At 41.0% G+C, this 17,687-nt stretch overlaps 1 protein-coding gene across 2 annotated transcripts in view; it reads right to left on the bottom strand.

Moving 5' to 3' along the window:
• The window catches only part of FAM184B (family with sequence similarity 184 member B), a 92,993-nt gene extending 77,531 nt beyond the window's left edge, over positions 1-15,462 (bottom strand). For both annotated transcript variants that reach the window (XM_073342435.1, XM_073342436.1), the window contains exon 1: positions 14,846-15,462. In XM_073342435.1, the coding sequence (XP_073198536.1) occupies positions 14,846-14,980 (135 nt within the window). In that variant the 5' untranslated portion in view covers positions 14,981-15,462. The remainder of the gene's footprint in view (positions 1-14,845) is intronic.
• Positions 15,463-17,687: the final 2,225 nt, after the last annotated feature.

Here is a 17,687-nt window from a genome sequence, read left to right as displayed (position 1 = left end):
AATGCAAGAACACGGCTTTTTTCTTAGTGACGATACCGTCCGAAAGCTGCTGCGTGGCCTTAACTCCCACCATAGTCAGAAGGCATTCAGTACCACATATGACCAATCTCTTAGACTATGGGCACATCCAGAAAAATAGGCGTGTTCTTACAGTGAGGTAGCTCGCACGTTTTAAGATCCTAGTGTAGACAGGCTGAGTTGTAGTTTTACCTTGATGTAGCTGGATATGCTAACTATCTATTGTAAAAATCCATACATTCTACCTGCCTTAGAAACAGCCTTAGAGAATGGCAATGTAAGGTCATTATCTAAACCACCATTAAGATACTTATAGTATTTCACTGTCCACCAATCGATACCGGCTGTATGCATGCTGTGATGCTCTCCTGGGGCACCCAGAGCTATGGCTTTGCTGGAGCTTAAACTGTGTGACAGTTCCCTGCCACTCCAGTCTGTCTGCCAGCAAACTCCTTGAAACTCTGACAGTCTAAACCCGGAGTTGCAGGTGAGATTCAGTGAACCTCAGTTCCTGAGTTCCCCGAGACATCTCCCTGCAGTGTCCAGTCCCTCTCACTGGACACCTAGAAATTATTAAGTCTGCTGTCTCCAAAGAGACAGAACACACAGCAGCCTGTTAACTCACTGAGGATCCACTCTTTGCCTAAATACACAACACTAAGATGGTTTATAGTGAAACGAAGAATAAATTTATTAATAAAAAACAGATTAAAGTGATACTAAGGAGAGAGTAACAGAAAATGGTTACAACCAACCCCCCAAATAAAACACATTGCTAGTGTCCAAGACAACTTTAGCAAGCTACAATCTTTGCCTATACAGCTTTCTCATTTATATCAAACTACCAGCAACTCCAGCCCTTCCAGGAGCATGATTCAACACACCCAGAATCAAATTGTGCTGTCCCCTCTGCGATGAATAAGTAAGGGTTCTCTGTCATTTTTAATAGTCCAGTAAACCTCTGACATGTACTCTTTTGAAGTGTATCCCCAGATAAAGTTAGTCTCCCCTCTGTCTCTTCCTGTTGTCTTATCATCCTCCTGTTGACTTTGGTGTAAATGTAACTTTTATTCTCTCTCGCATCACCTTGCTCAGTTACACTGGAGACACAGGCAAACCAACATCCCTTTACCTAAGACAAGCTTTATCAAGTCTGTCCCCAAAACATATTTTAGGAACATATGTCCAGTACACATACATAACTCTTTACGCACCATCCATCCATACCTCACACAATCATATTCATGACCAGTGTGTCACCAGTTATGACACCTTACTCAATACATTTTTATAGTACAATAATATTGTGTGCAATCTATCAATTCAATTGCTTATTTTGGAGGGGGTTTAGGCCCCCTGTCCTCCCCTTGCGTTTTGTAGACCATCACTATTACAGATAGATAGAAATATTTTGTGTCTCATGTATACCACAGTGTAAAGAAATGCTCAGGACACATAATATAATCCACTGCTGTACAACCTCTGTTAAAGGATTACATGAGAATGCAATACCTTAAGAAAACTAGGCTAATGGGTGCTGTAGCAACTCCTAACTCAGATACTATTTTTTTTTCTGATTGTAATGTCTCAACCCTAGCAGCTATAATACTGCTTAAATAAATGGGTGTTGGAGATATACAATTTAGAAAGTCACTGAAAAATGGCACTTATGTATAGTATCCAAAACTAAAAGCTAGAATGAGAAAAGGGTTACTGAGACTAGAGCCCGTACTTGCCATTTCTTTTATACATTTAATGGCTCATTTACTTTTAAGCTTTACTACTTTTTATCAATTCTTACATTACAGGCAAAATGTAAGCCATTTCAGATAAAAACATTAAATAAGGGGACTTGAAATAGTAGCTTGAATTTGGTCCAAATTTATACTGTAAATCAGCATTTATTTGCCAATTATTAGAAGTTCTTTGCAAACTTAGTGCAGTTGGCTAGGACCAATAAAATGCCATGATGGATAAACAGCAGAGTAAAAGAGGAGGTTAAAGGCAAAAAGGCATCATTTTAAAAATTGGAAGTCAAATCCTGCTGAGGGAAATAAAAAGGAATATAAACTCTGGCAAGTCAAATGTAAAAGTATAAAACTGGCCAAGAAAAAATGTGAAGACCAGCTAACTAAGGACACAAACACTAACTGCAAAAAAATTATTGTTATTATTCTTATTTTTAAGTACATTAGAAGCAAGAAGCTTGCCAAACAGTCAGAGGGGCAACTGGATGATCAAGATGCTAAAGGAACACTCAAGGAAGACAAGGCCATTGCAGAGAAGCTAAATTAATTCTTTGCATCGTTCTTCACAGCAGAGGATATGGGGGCGATCCCCACATCAGAGACATTCTTTTTAAGTGACAAATTTGAGGAACTGTCCCAGATTGAGGCGTCAACAGGAGGAGGTTTGGGAACAAACTGATAAATTAAACAGTAATAAGTCACCATGACTAGTTGATATTCATCCAAGAGTTCTGAAGGGGCCCAACTATGAAATTGCAGAATTACTAACTATTCCTGGGGGAATTCTGCACCACTGCACATGCGCAGAATTAATGTTACCTACAGATTTTTTTCTCTTAGCAGAATAATACATTCTGCTGGAGAGATGCTGCAGTTACACCTTTCACTGACCAGAGGCTGCTGTGGTGCCAGAAGAGAGGGCAGCCAGCTCACGAGTCCGAGCAGCCAGCCATGGAGAGGGAGAGAACAGAGGTTGCTTTTCTCACAGTGATATGCCCGCAGGGCCAGGCGAGAAGGGACAGTATATAGGGGGAAAGACAGAGCAGGGCACACAGGGCTGCTGGGGGGTTACATACACTGGAGTTCAGAAGGACTAGTGGGTGACAGACTGGGGCAGGGGCACAGGAGCAAGTGGGGTGACAGCACTGACCCAAGAGCTGAATGGGAGTGGGGTGCAGGGACACAAGGGCACCAGGTGTGTGTATGTGGAGGAGGTGCAAGGAAAGATGGGGATGGGACAGATGTGCCTGACTGAATGGGAGAGGCTATGGGTCAGCCACGGTCTGTATGGGGGAGGCTCCCCAACTCCCTAACAATCCCTCCCCCCCAAAAAAACTCTATTCCATACTTCTCCCCCCCAACACCTAACAACCCTCCAGGTTCACTCCCAGGCTCCCAGCAATTACTTCTCTCTCTCTCGGCTCCTCCCATACCCTTGACTCTGCCAAGCCTTTGCACTGCTTCTGAGGGGTGAGAGAAATAGATTTCTGTATTGTAATTTAAATGAATTATTACTCAGAGTACTGTATTAATATGACTAGTACAGAATCCATTTGTCAAAAAACTAGGGCTGTTAAGTGATTAAAAAAATTAATCGTGATTAATTGCACTGTTAAACAATAATAGAATACCATTTATTTAAATATTTTTGGATGTTTTCTACATTTTCAAATATATTGATTTCAATTACAACATAGAATACAAAGTGTATGGTGCTCACTTTATTTTTGATTACAAGTATTTGCACTGTAAAAAAACAAAAGAAATAGTATTTTTCAATTCACCTAACACAAGTACTGTAGTGCAATCTCTTTATCGTGAAAGTTTGAACTTACAAATGTAGAATTATGTACAAAAAAACCTGCATTCAAAAATAAAATAATGTAAAATTTTAGAGCCTGCAACTCCTTGCAGTCCTTCTTCTTGTTCAGCCAATTGCTCAGACAAACAAGTTTGTTTACATTTCATAGAATCGTAGAATATCAGGGTTCGAAGGGACCTCAGGAGGTCATCTAGTCCAATCCCCTGCTCAGAGCAGGACCTAATCCCCAACTAAATCATCCCAGCCAGAGCTTTGTCTAGAGATATTTGCAGGAGATAATGCTGCCCGCTTCTTGTGTACAATGTCACCTGAAACTGGGAACAGGCATTCTCGTACCACTGTTGTAGCCAGCGTCGCAAGATATTTATGTGCCAGATGTGCTAGAGTGTCATATATCCCTTCATGCTTCAACCACCATTTCAGAAGACATGCGTCCATGCTGATGATGGATTCTGCTCGTTCACAATTCAAAGCAGTGCAGACCGATGCATGTTCATTTTTATTATCTGAATCAGATGCCACCAGCAGAGGATTGATTTTCTTTTTTGGTGGTTCGGGTTCTGTAGTTTCTGCATTGTAGTGTTGCTCTTTTAAAACTTCTGAAAACAAGCTCCACACCTCATCCCTCTCAGATTTTGGAAGGCACTTCAGATTCTTAAACCTTGGATGGAGTGCAATAGCTATCTTTAGAAATCTCACATTGGTACCTTCTTTGCGTTTTGTCAAATCTGCAGTGAAAGTGTTCTTAAAATGAACAACATGTGCTGGGTCATCATCCGAGACTGCTATAACAGGACATATATGTCAAAATGTGGGTAAAACAGAGCAGGGGACATACAAATCTCCCCCAAGGAGTTCAGTCAGAAATTTAATTAATGCTTATTTTTTTAATGAGCGTTATCAGCATGGAAGCATGTCCCTTGGAATGGTGGACGAAGCATGAAGGGGCATACGAATGTTTAGCATATCTGGCACGTAAATACCTTGCAATGTCAACTACAAAAGTGCCATGCAAATGCCTGTTCTCACTTTCTGGTGATGGCAGCATTAGCTCCCTTAAATGTAAAAAAACTTATTTGTCTTAGCGATTGGCTGAACAAGAAGTAGGACTGAGTGGACTTGTAGGCTCTGAAGTTTTACATTGTTTTGTTTTTCAGTGCAGTCATGTAAAAAAAATCTACATTTGTAAGTTGCACTTTCATTACAAAGAGATTGCACTACAGTACTTGTATGAGGTGAACTGAAAAATACTATTTCTTTTGTTTATCTTTTTTACAGTGCAAATATTTGTAAGCAAAAATAACATACACTCTAATTTCAATTACAACAAGAATAAAATGTATATGAAAATGTAGAAAAACATCCAAAATATTTAATAAATTTCAATTGGTATTCTATAATTTAACAGTGCAATTAAAACTGCAATTAATCGCGATTAATTTTTTTTAATCGCAATTAACTTTTTTGAGTTAATTGTGTGAGTTAACTTCAATTAATCAGCAGCCCCACAAAAAACATTTCCTGAATCTTTTTCTTGTCTGTATTGTTACAGACATACCTGCTGACAGATATTTTGAAATAAATTACCAAAATAATTGAAACTAGGGTGATTATTTTGTGTTATTTTGACAAATAAATATGCAGAATTTTAAAATATTGTGTGCAGAATTTTTAATTTTTTGGCATATAATTCCCCCCAGGAGTATACTAACTGTGGTATGCAGCCTATCACTTAAATCAGCCTCTGTACCAGATACCTGGAGGATAAGCTAATGTAACACCTACTTTTAAAAATGGCTCCAGAGGTGATCCTGGCAATTACAAACCAATAAACCTAACTTCAGTACCAGGCAAATTAGTTAAAACTGTAGTAAAGAACTAAATGATCAGACACATAGGTAAGCATGATATGATGGGGAAGAGTCAACATGGCTTTTTTAAAGGGAAAACATGCCTCACCAGTCTATTAGAATTCTTTGAAGGGGTCAACAAACACTAAGGTTCCTTAGAATCAGCGCCTATGAGCAGCAGAGCATTGTGAGGCACCCATGGTTACAAGTCAAGTTGTGACACAATGCCTCACTGGTCTGAACTGCTCCCCAGAATACGAAACTTACATATTTACGAAACTAAGTGGCTGGTTTTTAGTGGGACCAAGGATTCCTAGCTCCCTTGCCTCTTACATTCCTGGTTCTCATTGAGATGGGAGGGTGTCTTAGGCATTCAAGTTTGGAAAGTCTAGTCTGAGTCTTTAATGCTCGCAAAGGGCGATGAGATCCTTTAAGATGCATTGGAAGAGATTAACTTTTCCTGTCTGACCAGTGTTGGTACTGCATGCCCATGAGAAAAAAAAATTGCTCCAAAAAATGTGATCCTAGTTTAGATGTAGTCTCATGCTGCCTCATTTCTGGAGAACATTGAACTCTTCTCTGGAGTGCTGAGATCAATAATTATACCTGCCTTACCTTTTTCCAGGAAGCTAGAATTTAGATGGCTACCACGTAGGCGACACCTAAAACGTAGGTCGACCTAGCTACATTGCTCAGAGCCATGAAAAACTTCATAATCTGTGTGATGTAGTTATATCGACCTAAGCCCCACTGGAGATGCAGGTAGGCCAACAGAAGAATTCATCTGGTGGCCTACCTACCATCTCTTGAGGGGTGGATTTACTACAGCGATAGGAAAAAACTAGGGCTGTCAATTCATCACAGGTAACTCACATGATTAACTCAAAAAAATTAATCGCAATTAAAAAAAATAATTGTGATTAATCGCAATTTTAGTCGCACTATTAAACAACTGAATACCAAATGAAATCTATTAAATATTTCTGGATGTTCTTCTACATTTTCAAATATTTTTATTTCAGTTACAACACAGTGATCACTTTCTATTGTTATTTTTATTACAAATATTTGAACTGTAAAATGATAAACAAAAGAAATAGTATTTCTCAATTCACCTCATACAAGTACTGTAGTGCGATATCTTTATCATGAAAGTGCAATTTACAAATGTACATTTTATTTTGTTACATAACTGCATTCAAAAACGAAATAATATAAAACTTTAGTGCCTACAAGTCCACTGAGTCCTACTTCTTGTGAACTGAGTTGCTAAGACAAACAAGTTTGTTTACATTGACGAGAGATACTGCTGCCTGCTTCTTATTTACAATGTCACCAGAAAGTGAGAACAAGCATGGCACTTTTGTAGCCAACATTGCAAGGCATTTACGTGCCAGATATGCTAAACATTCGTATGCCCCTTCATGCTTTTGCCACCATTCCAGAGTACATGCTTCCATGCTGATGACGCTCGTTAAAAAAATAATGCATTAATTAAATTTCTGACTGAACTCCTTGGGGGAGAATTGTATGTCTCCTGCTCTGTTTTACCTGCATTCTGCCATATATTTCATATTATAGCAGTCTCATATGATGACACAGCACATGTTCATTTTAAGAACACTTTCACTGCAGATTTGACAAAACGCAAAGAAGGTATCAATGTGAGATTTCCAAAGATAGCTACAGCACTAGAGCCAAGATTTAAGAATCTGAAGTGCCTTCCAAAATCTGAGAGGGGACAAGGAGTGGAGCATGCTTTCAGTAGACTTAAATGAGCAACACTCTGATGTGGAAACTACAGAACCCAAACCACCAAAAAAGAAAATCAACCTTCTGCTGGTGGCATCTGACTCAGATAATGAAAATGAACATGCATCAGTCTGCACTGCTTTGGATCATTATCAAGCAGACCCTGTCATCAGTATGGACGCATGGCCTCTGGAACGGTGGTTGAAGTATGAAGGAACATATGAATCTTTAGTGCATCTGGAACATAAATATCTTCCAACACCAGCTACAACAGTATCATGCAAACATCTGTTCTTACTTTCAGGTGACATTGTAAACAAGAAGCAGGCAGCATTATCTCCTGCAAATGTAAACAAACTTGTTTGTGTGAGTGATTGGCTGAATAAGAAGTAGGACTGAGTGGACTTGTAGGCTCTAAAGTTTTACATTGTTTTATTTTTGAATTCAGTTATTTTCTGTACATAATTCTACATTTGTAAGTTCCACTTTCATGATAAAGAGATTGCACTACAGTACTTGTATTAGGTGAATTGAAAAATACTATTTCTTTTGTTTTTTGCAGTGCAAATACTTGTAACCAAAAATAAATATAAATTGAGCACTGTACACTTTGTATTCTGTGTTGTAATTGAAATCAATGTATTTGAAAATGTAGAAAACATCCAAATATTTAAATAAATGGTATTCTATTATTGTTTAACAGCGCAATTAATAGCTATTAATATTTTTAATCGCTTGACAGCCCTAAAAGACCCCCTTCCAATTGCTGTAAGTGTCTACAGTACAGAGCTACAGCAGCGTAGCTGCATCGCTGTCATAGATGGCCAGTATAATAGGCATGGGGAGACTAAACTTCCCCTGGTGCAGCTGTTGCCACCGGATGCCAGGTTGCTGTTTTTTACGGTTTGCACGAGCTAGGAGTGAGCTTCTGCCAGAGGAAATTCTTGCTTATTATTATGCATAATGCAGGTTCCGGGGTGGCTGAGGAGGCAGTATCTGCTCCTCAGCTTCCTGGGTTTCCTGCTGGGGGCAGCTCGGGGTCTCGGGAGGGGAGACGCAGCGCAGTGTATTTCTCATTTGGCAGCTGGGGCTGGCCCGGAGCTTGGGAGGTGCAGGTGGGAGCTCAGGTCTCTGGCTGCTAGGATGTGGGGGCGGTGTTCAGGACTCTGGCAGGCAGAGGGGTGGGGTCTCAGGTGGAAGGGGCGGGGCAGGGGGCTAGCCTCCTCGAAGGGGGAGTCCACCCGCTGCCCATGGCTTCGTTGCAGCTGTGTTACTAATGCTTGTAGTATAGACACACCCTAAGACTCCTTTTTTAACTGATATAGGATGCCAATGAAGGGAGTGCTTAAGCAAAGTAAGGCCCCCATTCAGAAAAGCCCTTAAGCATGTGCTTACATTTAAGCATGTGACCAGTGCTTCTGACTTCAACACATACAACATTCCCCTAAGCCAATTTTCTCCACTGACTAACACAGTCCATGTAACTGAACAGCCAAACAAAAAACAATGTACATCTGGCACAGATGCCTAACAATCGCTAAATACACAGGGTCAGATGGATCTGTGGGGAAAATGAGTTCCAGAGTGGAGGACAACCTCCACTGAGAATATTCTGCCATCAGCCTCCAGAATTTCAACCCTGGGAAATACAGGAGAAGGATGAAAGGACCGTCTTGTGGTTAAAGAACTGGGCTGGGACTCATCTCACTAATGGCTTTTTGCTTTCTGCTTGATAATATCATTATATATTATAGCAGGGTATCTTATGCCTGCCAGGCTCTGCTCAAGAGACTAAAGTCTGGAATAGACTGAGACCCACTGGTATGGCTTCAAGGAGAAGTTTGTATATAATGAATATCTAGAGAATGCCTCGTTCTTGCCAGCCATGTCAGAATCTCCTTTTAAATGAAAGTTGATCCATTTCCCTCATTGCTGGTCTCTGAAAGCTCATTTGCATTTCTCAAGTTGTCTTAAATAAAAGGGACAATCCTAAGAAGTGTTGAGCACCTGTAACTCCTCTTGTAGTCAATTGCAGTTACAGAGTACAATTACAGAGTTGTGGGTACTCTGTACTTCTCAGGATTGGGCCCAAAGTTTTAAATGAAAATTGCCATTTCATTCTAAGTTGAATGTTATTGTGATACAGAACAGAAATACAAAGAGTTGGCAAGTGCAATACATACAGTAAGCCAGGGCTGTAGTATTATTCTCACTAGGCTGGGTCCAATACAGAAAGCTAAGTTTAATTACTAATACATAGTTGACCAAATTCCACACTCAACTACAGACATGAAAGTCCACTGATTTTAAATCCCTATTGATTTGAATCCATTGGGGTTGCATAGGTATGTATCTGAGAGCAGAAGTGGTCTTTGTATCAGTCAAACACAACTACAACTGTGCGAAAGCTGGCAGTTTCCATTTTACAACATGCACTTTGTGAGTTCACATGCCCTGTGTTTTGTTTTCAGAACTCAAACTCAAAGAAAAGTTCAGCTGAAACTGCTAATTTTGCCTTGTTTTAGGTTTAACTAGTTTCCACCAACCCCATAGATCTCCCCAGGTTCCAAGGTCCACTTGAAACTCGAATATAGTTTGCCACAAGGTTTGTGATCTTGGCAAATTGGGCCAAAGTTTTGGGTTTGCAGTGAAACATGGATTTCATTATGAAAGTTTTACACAGACTTAATAAAAATCCATTGAGCAAGTGTTTGTTTTTCTTCCTTCCCTTTCTAGGACACAAATCTGAGTCATCCAAACACTGACTAGGAATACTTTACACAAATATCAGTGCATACACATAGTATTGCCAACACCAAGCATTCCTAGGTCCTGAGTCAAACCCTCCAAAAATCCTGAGTTTTATCAAAAACAATCTCATGATTTTAAAACCAACCAACCAAAATTTTTGAAACTTTAGGGTTCATGTTTTTAAGCTTCTCTCTGGAACCAGGACAACTAGAAACTTCATTTTCATTAAAATAAATAAATAAATAAAATAAAAAATAGAGATTCTCTTATGATTCAGGAGCTGGAACAATATCAGATATGCAATAAAAATCACAAGAGTTGGTAACTATGTGATGCTTGCCACCCTTTCAGTGTTGTACTGATAAAAAGAGTTCTTCACATCATAGGCATATATCAAGCACAGGAAGCTGGAGGTCTAGCTAAACTCTCAAATAATGAGAAAGTACCTGTGGTTACTGGTTGTTTAAAATTTGAGGGTGTAGGAACAGGATTTTATAATTGTACTATAAGAATAGAGGTACTAATATATGTCTTGATTTCATTTTATCAGCCACCCTTTTTGAATAGCAGAAAGGAATGACCCTCTGGGACATTGGTAGGAATGCATCTGACAGACTGCCACTGTCTGTACTGATGTTAAGGCAGGGACAGACCAAAACAATCCTTTTGACTGATTATGGTCACCCTTTTGTTTTAAGATAAGTTATAATGTCTACTATGACAGGTTTCAGAGTAGCAGCCGTGTTAGTTTGTATTTGCAAAAAGAGAAGGAGTACTTGTGGCACCTTAGAGACTAACCAATTTGTTTGAGCATAAGCTTTCATGAGCTACAGCTCACTTCATCGGATCCGACTTCAACAGAGAAAAAAGACTGTAAGAACAGGGTGCTTGGCCATGGGACTTTGGGTTCGTCTTGCCACACTCCAGGAGCATCGGATTGCGACCTGCTCCCCTCTGCAACCAATCTGGTTGGCCACTAGATTGATCCAGCCTTGGACTGGTAACTAAAAATCAACTGGCAGGACTGTGTGCATGGGGTGTGTGTGTGTGAGAGAGAGAGAGAGAGATTGAAAAGCATATGCTAACTGTTGTATTCTCAACAAATGCAGCATGCCTCCTTCTTCCCTATAAAGATCCCGTGTGCTTCTTATAAGTATAACAAGGGGACTGATGTATTGAAAATACTGTTGTGGTTGTTTTTTATTTTTTTATTTATTTATTTATTTTGTGGGAAGCAAATCAATCTACAGCTTCCTGTACCAAGACATGAACATCTTTTCTCCAGTGAAACTCTGTGCAGTCCCTGCTCTAGCTATGCCGTAAGCAAGGATGGCTTGCAAACTCTTTAGATTCTGGCACTTCAGACTCATACAACTCTATTATGCAGTATTTAAAATGAAATTAGTCATTTTCCCACAGCCAAACTGATGTTCTCTTACATCACTTGCAGATAGTTATTAATAACCACTGCTAATACTATCTGACATTTATATTGCACCTTTCATCCCAAAGGCTTTTCTATGCTTTACAAGCTACGTACATACAGGCAACCTCAGCCCCTTCCATGCAAAAATGCACTTGGCTGAAAGTACAAAAGCTATGCCATAATCTTCCTCCTTGTGAACAGAATTATCAGGGATACTATTTGTCAGTATGGGACAGGCGGGTCTAGGGCCTCTCCATAAGATTAAAGGCCAACTCCCTCGACTAAGCGGGAGATGAACCACTAGGCCCAGTCCACAAGTTAGTATGTGGAACAATGAAAGAAAAAACAGGAATGGGAGTGAGGTACAAGGTTAAAAATGAGGGAACCTGAAGGGGACCCAGAGCAGAGAACCCTAGACCGTGTCCACTGCTCCTCAAAGGTGTCTAAGGCGTCAGTGGACACTGCCAAGAGGAAATCTGCCTGGAGACACGATTGGATGGGGGACTGGAAATAGTCCCTAAAGTCAGAGTAACCCCTTCTCTAGCTTCCTCCTCCTCATGTGATGGATGGCCATCTTTGCCAGGAGGAGGTTGGCGAGGAGATCCTGTGACTTTGTGGGGCCATGGATGGGGTGCACATGAATTAGGAGATGTGAGAAAATGTTCAGCCAGAATCTCTTAGGTTCTGGAAGCGGGGCTGCACCTCAATACACAAAAAATGTATTTCCTCCCACCCCCACCCACCCAATCACTGAAATACTGACACCTTTGGGATGGAAGGTGGCAGCTCTTTAACCATATATAGCAACATTATACTTTATAAATTAGTTTCAGGTTAGAGGTGGAGGTGAATATTATATCCAGTTGAAATTGAAGGGAGGAATTTACTGTAATGTATTGTAATTTTCCAGATTGGAATTTGGCCAGGAGAAGAGGACCAGTCAAAGGGGCATCTTTTTAGTTGCTAGGCCAAAATCTGACCTACTTGGACAGTTTTTCCAAACAGAAGCCAAATTTTTCAGCTGACCTCACTCTGGCCTCTGAATTGCAAGAGAGATGTTGCCTGCTGAAATTCTGAGGCCACTTTTTGAAAAGTTAGACCTTTTCTGAAGCCTACTATGGTAGTGTTTCATTGTGTTTATTTAATTTAACATTGCTGCATCAAGAATTTAAAAAACAAAATGGCAAGAGACTTCAGCCCAAATCCTGCAATGATCTCTGCATAGGTATAGCCTTAATAAGTATCTCATTGCAATAATAAAAAGTGCGTAAGGGCCACATCCTATAATAGTGTGAAATTACTCTTCAGATGTATTTTTATGAGCTTCAGGGATAAATCATCTTAGTTTTAGATGATGTAGCAGTATCCAGAGGATGAATCCCATCAAAGGCAAAGAATTCTAATGGTGCAATTCTAACAAAAAGCTCTGAAAAGCCTCACATATCACTGGCTAAGGACTTTAGTAGTGGGGAGGGCTTTGCACTCAGCTGAATTTTTACCCACAATGAATAAGAACAGACACCAGATTTATTTTTTCTAATCCAGAGACAAACTTTACAAAATACTGTTGCTGTAGTTTGGGACAGAATAAAAGATTTTCTCTCAACATTTATTTGGAATTAAAGATGTTTTCAAGCAAAATTTTGGTATGACTTAAATGCTTGTGGAAGGCAGCATGCTGAAAGCCTCAGAGAATGAAAACCTCTATTTATCCACAGAGAGTTTCAGCAGCATGTTTCACCACTCTGCTGCACAAATATGCCTCAGGTCTGATCTGGCAGGATCACCTGAAAGGTTGAGTTGGTGATCCTATGAATTACTGATGCTGTAAACAATCAAGTCTCACTTTAAAAAAATAAAACTAAGTAATAACCTTACTATTGTTTTTCACATTGAAAAAATGACAAGAATTTGAAAATTAGCATTTGAATGTGATCCTTATGGATCAACTACTTCAGCATGCCCTGTGCGGTGTGTCATAGAACAGTAAAGTAGAGTAGGTGTAAGAGGTTGCTGCTATTTTGAGTCTTCAGCCAAAGATAAAGTGGACCAATGACAGTGACTGAACCAGTAGGTAAAAAATGAGGAGCCATTTAAATTAATCTTCCAGTCACCTTTTGTGCATGCATAGTTGTGGGGCAAGGGAGCAGCAATGTCAGGGATAAATAAAAAATGAAAATGATTAAACAAGTCATAACCTTACATGCTGATTATTTCTAGGTGCTTATATGGGCCTCATCCCAGTTGTGTCTGAATACCTCCCAAGTAATGCAATGCTACAGATATGTGTACAAGTAGTTTAAGTTTACTGTAGGATCAAAATGTGCATTCAGGTGTGTATATAAAATAAGTAGAAATAACCATTGCTATACACATGCACAAACACAAAACACTGGTGTATATCTGTGTGGACAGCATACATACAACACACCCTCCATATTTGTCCTTATTTAGGGATGACTGAAGAAGTCACAAGTAGCACAATACAGTATCCCTGCCCAGTGAATATTTATATTTTCATGATTTCCTGCTGTTTTATGTTCATACCATATTTATATAGGTGGCAATTTAAACTGGAGTTAGTACTGTATTAATAATGAAAGGAGTGGAAGTTATTAGATAGATTAATGGACCATGTGCAGTCATGTCTCCATAGATTGTGTTGAGCTTGCATAATATGTAGAAATCGAGCACATAAACCTGGGCTGGAATGAGGGTGGGTTTTTTTCTTTCATTGACAGAGGTGCAGTGTACAAATAGTTTGAAGGACAGTTACTACTGCTACTGGGTTGGAGACTTTTTAAAACTTTTACATGCTGCAGGAAGTGGCCAGGCTAAACCACTGACTTACCTCTGCAACTCAGGATTAACTGACAGGCTCTCTTGAGATATGGAAGAGCCCAGTGAGGTAGTTTAGTCCACTCTGACCCCCAGTACCTACGATCCTTTGCTAAGGTAATGAAATCGATTTTTTATTTTCGCAAACATACCTGAAGCCGGTAGCTATGCAACATATGCTATAAGCAGTATTGCATTCCACACAGCAAACTTATTAGACTTGTGGGCAATATTACTTCAGAAGCAGTAAAAGGCAAACGAACTCTGATCCTTAGGACTTAAGATAAAAGCCGGATAATATCCTCCCACCTACCTGACGTAACTTCAGAGAGTTAGGGCTCTCTCCGCTGCTATAATCAGGGCAAGCTGTGCGCCGCGACTCCAGCGTTAGCCGCAGAGGCAACAAGCAATCTATTGAGGTTGATTTGTAGCACCCTGAGGGAAGGCGTTTTGAAATGAAGTTTCTGCACATAGATCCCCCAGGTCTTTCCTTATCAGATCAGCTAAAACTCCTTCCTCTCCTCTTTGAGGGGGGGGGGGGATCATCACGAGAGGACATTTCCAAGCAGCCAGCCACGCCCCCCCCCCACCAGCCCCGGCCCCCTCGCCCGAAAGGCGCTGAACGAACAGCAAGATTTACCTTGGTGAGCTGGGCAATCTTCTTGCACATTTTCAGGTGGAGTTCCTGGTTGCATTCCTCTGTCGAGCTGCAGTGAGCGGCTTTAGCTTCATTGCAAGTCCCGGGCTGATGAATCTTGTTTATGCCAGAGGCCATCAGACATGAAATATTTTAATCTCTCTCTAAAACCAGACGTAGATGTGTGTGTGTGTGTGGGGGGTTTGCTCTAAGTACTGTACGGCAATCCTGCCACTCCCCCCCCTCCCTCTCCCCGTGTATTGCACACACACAGTCCAGCAGCACTAGGAACTTCAGCCCCTAACCTGGGCAGCCGGAGCAGCTGCCCCCCTCCTTTCTATGCTTCCGCAAAACACCCAGGCGAGGAGGCAGACAACATGTGCTCCTCCTGCTATGATTAATATTATTATTCTTTCTCTCCAAATGGTTGAGCTTCCGCCACGAGAAGATGCCAATGGCTGGATGCTACAAATTCCCCAGAGGCGACGCTGAGCCAGCCATACAGCCAGCAGCACAGATATTGCCGGAGATAGATTACAGAGGAGGGCTGCCGACTAAATCGTACCACTTGCTTGGCGAGGGCAGGGGGCTCAGGCGGGTGCCTTTGGCACCTTGTTGAAGGCTCTGTTGTACGGCTCATCTCCATGGTGCATCAGCAAAGCAAAGTACTTCAAGAATCTTGTCAGTTTCGCTTTGCTCCTCCACTCCCACGTGGGATGGAGCAGCCCCCTCCAGCCAGGGAGCATGTAGGGGGAGCGTTGAGCAAGTTTGGGGAGGAAGGATCCTGGCAATCGCTCTGCTTATTACGCAGAATTGATCAGTTTTCCTTTGGTGCATCAAGTGCAGAAACTCTTTACACGCTGGAAGGTTGCAGGGGAGGCACAGTGCCTAGCTTCCAGGTCCTTTTCTCTCCATCTGCAGCCCTGGCTCCTGTGCAGGGGGTTTAGGCTTCTGAGTCAAAAAGAGACTGCAGAAGAGGCAGGGGAAGGAGGGGTGTGAAAGAAAGACGAAGTGGCACAAAAGGTGCCGGGAAGGGGAAATGATTGAGACGGGGACAGGAGGACAAGGCTGGTGAGGAGTGAAAATAAGGTAAGGAGATGATGCTACAAAAGCAATGGGAAGTGTTTAAAAAAAGGAGATGGGGAGAGGGAAGGAAGAAGAAAAATGGAGAGAAGGTCAGAAGAAATGCAAGGAGAAGGAAAGAGAGAAGGATGAAAAGGCAAACAGGGAAAGACACTCCAGACCCCAGGCTTTGGAGCATCCTTTGAACTGCAGCCAGTGCAAAAGATTCCAAAGGGGGAGGCAGCAGGCCCCTGGTCATCAGGGACTCCATCATCTCCCAGGTGGCTGTGGCTGCCTTCAGGGGACGCTATACTGTTCCTTCCCCCTGCAAGAGTCTCAACCGCTTCACTCCCCTGGGGACGATGGGGGAGACACCAGGAGCCACAGTTAGTGGGTGGTGGGGAAGGGGAGACCTCGCCCAAGGGGATTAGAAATGGGCGGAGTGTGAGTGAAGAGAAGGGGGAAAGGCAGCCCCAGGTAAGTGAAAAAGCAGGGAGAAGGCAGAGATCCCCAGGAGCATAGGTGGCGAGTTAGATGGGCCCATGGTGCCCGTGCTCTACCAATATTTAAGAACGTTAGATATGTATATGACTCTTTTTCCACACATTTATTTTATAAATAAATTTCAACTAAACAAAGTTCAACATTTATTCTGTTACACTTCAGAATAACAATAGTATTGTTTCTTAAAATTATGCACACTGATGTTGGTTGTTGCAAAAAGCCTAATCTTCAGAGCATTAGAAAAATGTATTGTAGCCTAGCAAATCATTGCTCAAAGTTTCTAATTGGAAAACTGTTAGCCCATTCTTTATGTTAGAGGTGATCTTCCTTTTGCTTCAATAGTGTAGGACTGAGCCCATATTGTGTAATCAGGCTTCAGTTCAAATAAAACTCAGGCATTTGTGTTAAACTTGTACAGTATATATAGTACATCTGTAACAGTACTAGGGTTGCCAACCCTCTCAGATTGTCCTGTAATCACCAGAAATTAAAGGTTAATCTTTAATTAAAGATAATGTCATGTGATGAAACCTCCAGGAATTCATCCAGCCAAAGTTGGCAACCCTAACCAGTACATATTTTGTTTTCTGCATATAGGTTCTGATCCAAATTTCACTGACGTCAACAGGAGTCTTTCCATTGATTTAAGTGGGCTTTGGATTGGACCCGTGAGTCCTGGCTACTTCTAGGGGAGGGAGAGCATCAAATATGGCCTCCCCTTCCAAAACGTTTTTGAAATGTTTTTTCCTCCCTCTACAAAAAAGTGAAGGGTTCAGAACAAAACCTGCATGCAGAATAAGTAAACCTACCTAGTCCTTATCTGGAATTCTTGTACAACAATAACATAGCAGTGACAAGCTGTTTTGCTAACATAACAGCACTTTGTCATGTTGCCCATTTATTCTATATGAGTGACTCAGAGGTCAGAAACACTCCTCCATAACTGGTGAGTCAATAGAAATAAATCTTTCAAAGATGCTCTAAATCAATACTATCAGGATTGGCAAACACTGGTAAAATTATTATAAAGTACTTGCCATCTTAAACTAGCCAAGTTTTGTTGTTCTGGCTAAAAGCTTCATAAGGATTGAAACTTTTATTCAGGCTTTAAAACATGTATGTCACATTCTAAGCCCTTCATATTATTCAAACAAATATCAATATAAATTAACTAATGGTTTGATCCATAAGCATCAAACCCTCCTGCCTGACCTGTCCCATCAGCTCAACGGAAACTTAAATCCAGCAACCCACCTCTGTTCTAAAACCCCCCACAGAA

The sequence above is a fragment of the Lepidochelys kempii genome, chromosome 4 (assembly GCF_965140265.1).
Source record: "Lepidochelys kempii isolate rLepKem1 chromosome 4, rLepKem1.hap2, whole genome shotgun sequence".
Lineage (NCBI taxonomy): Eukaryota > Metazoa > Chordata > Testudines > Cheloniidae > Lepidochelys > Lepidochelys kempii.
Note: the sequence above shows the minus strand (reverse complement) of the source record. Positions and strands in the feature narration are given on the sequence as shown.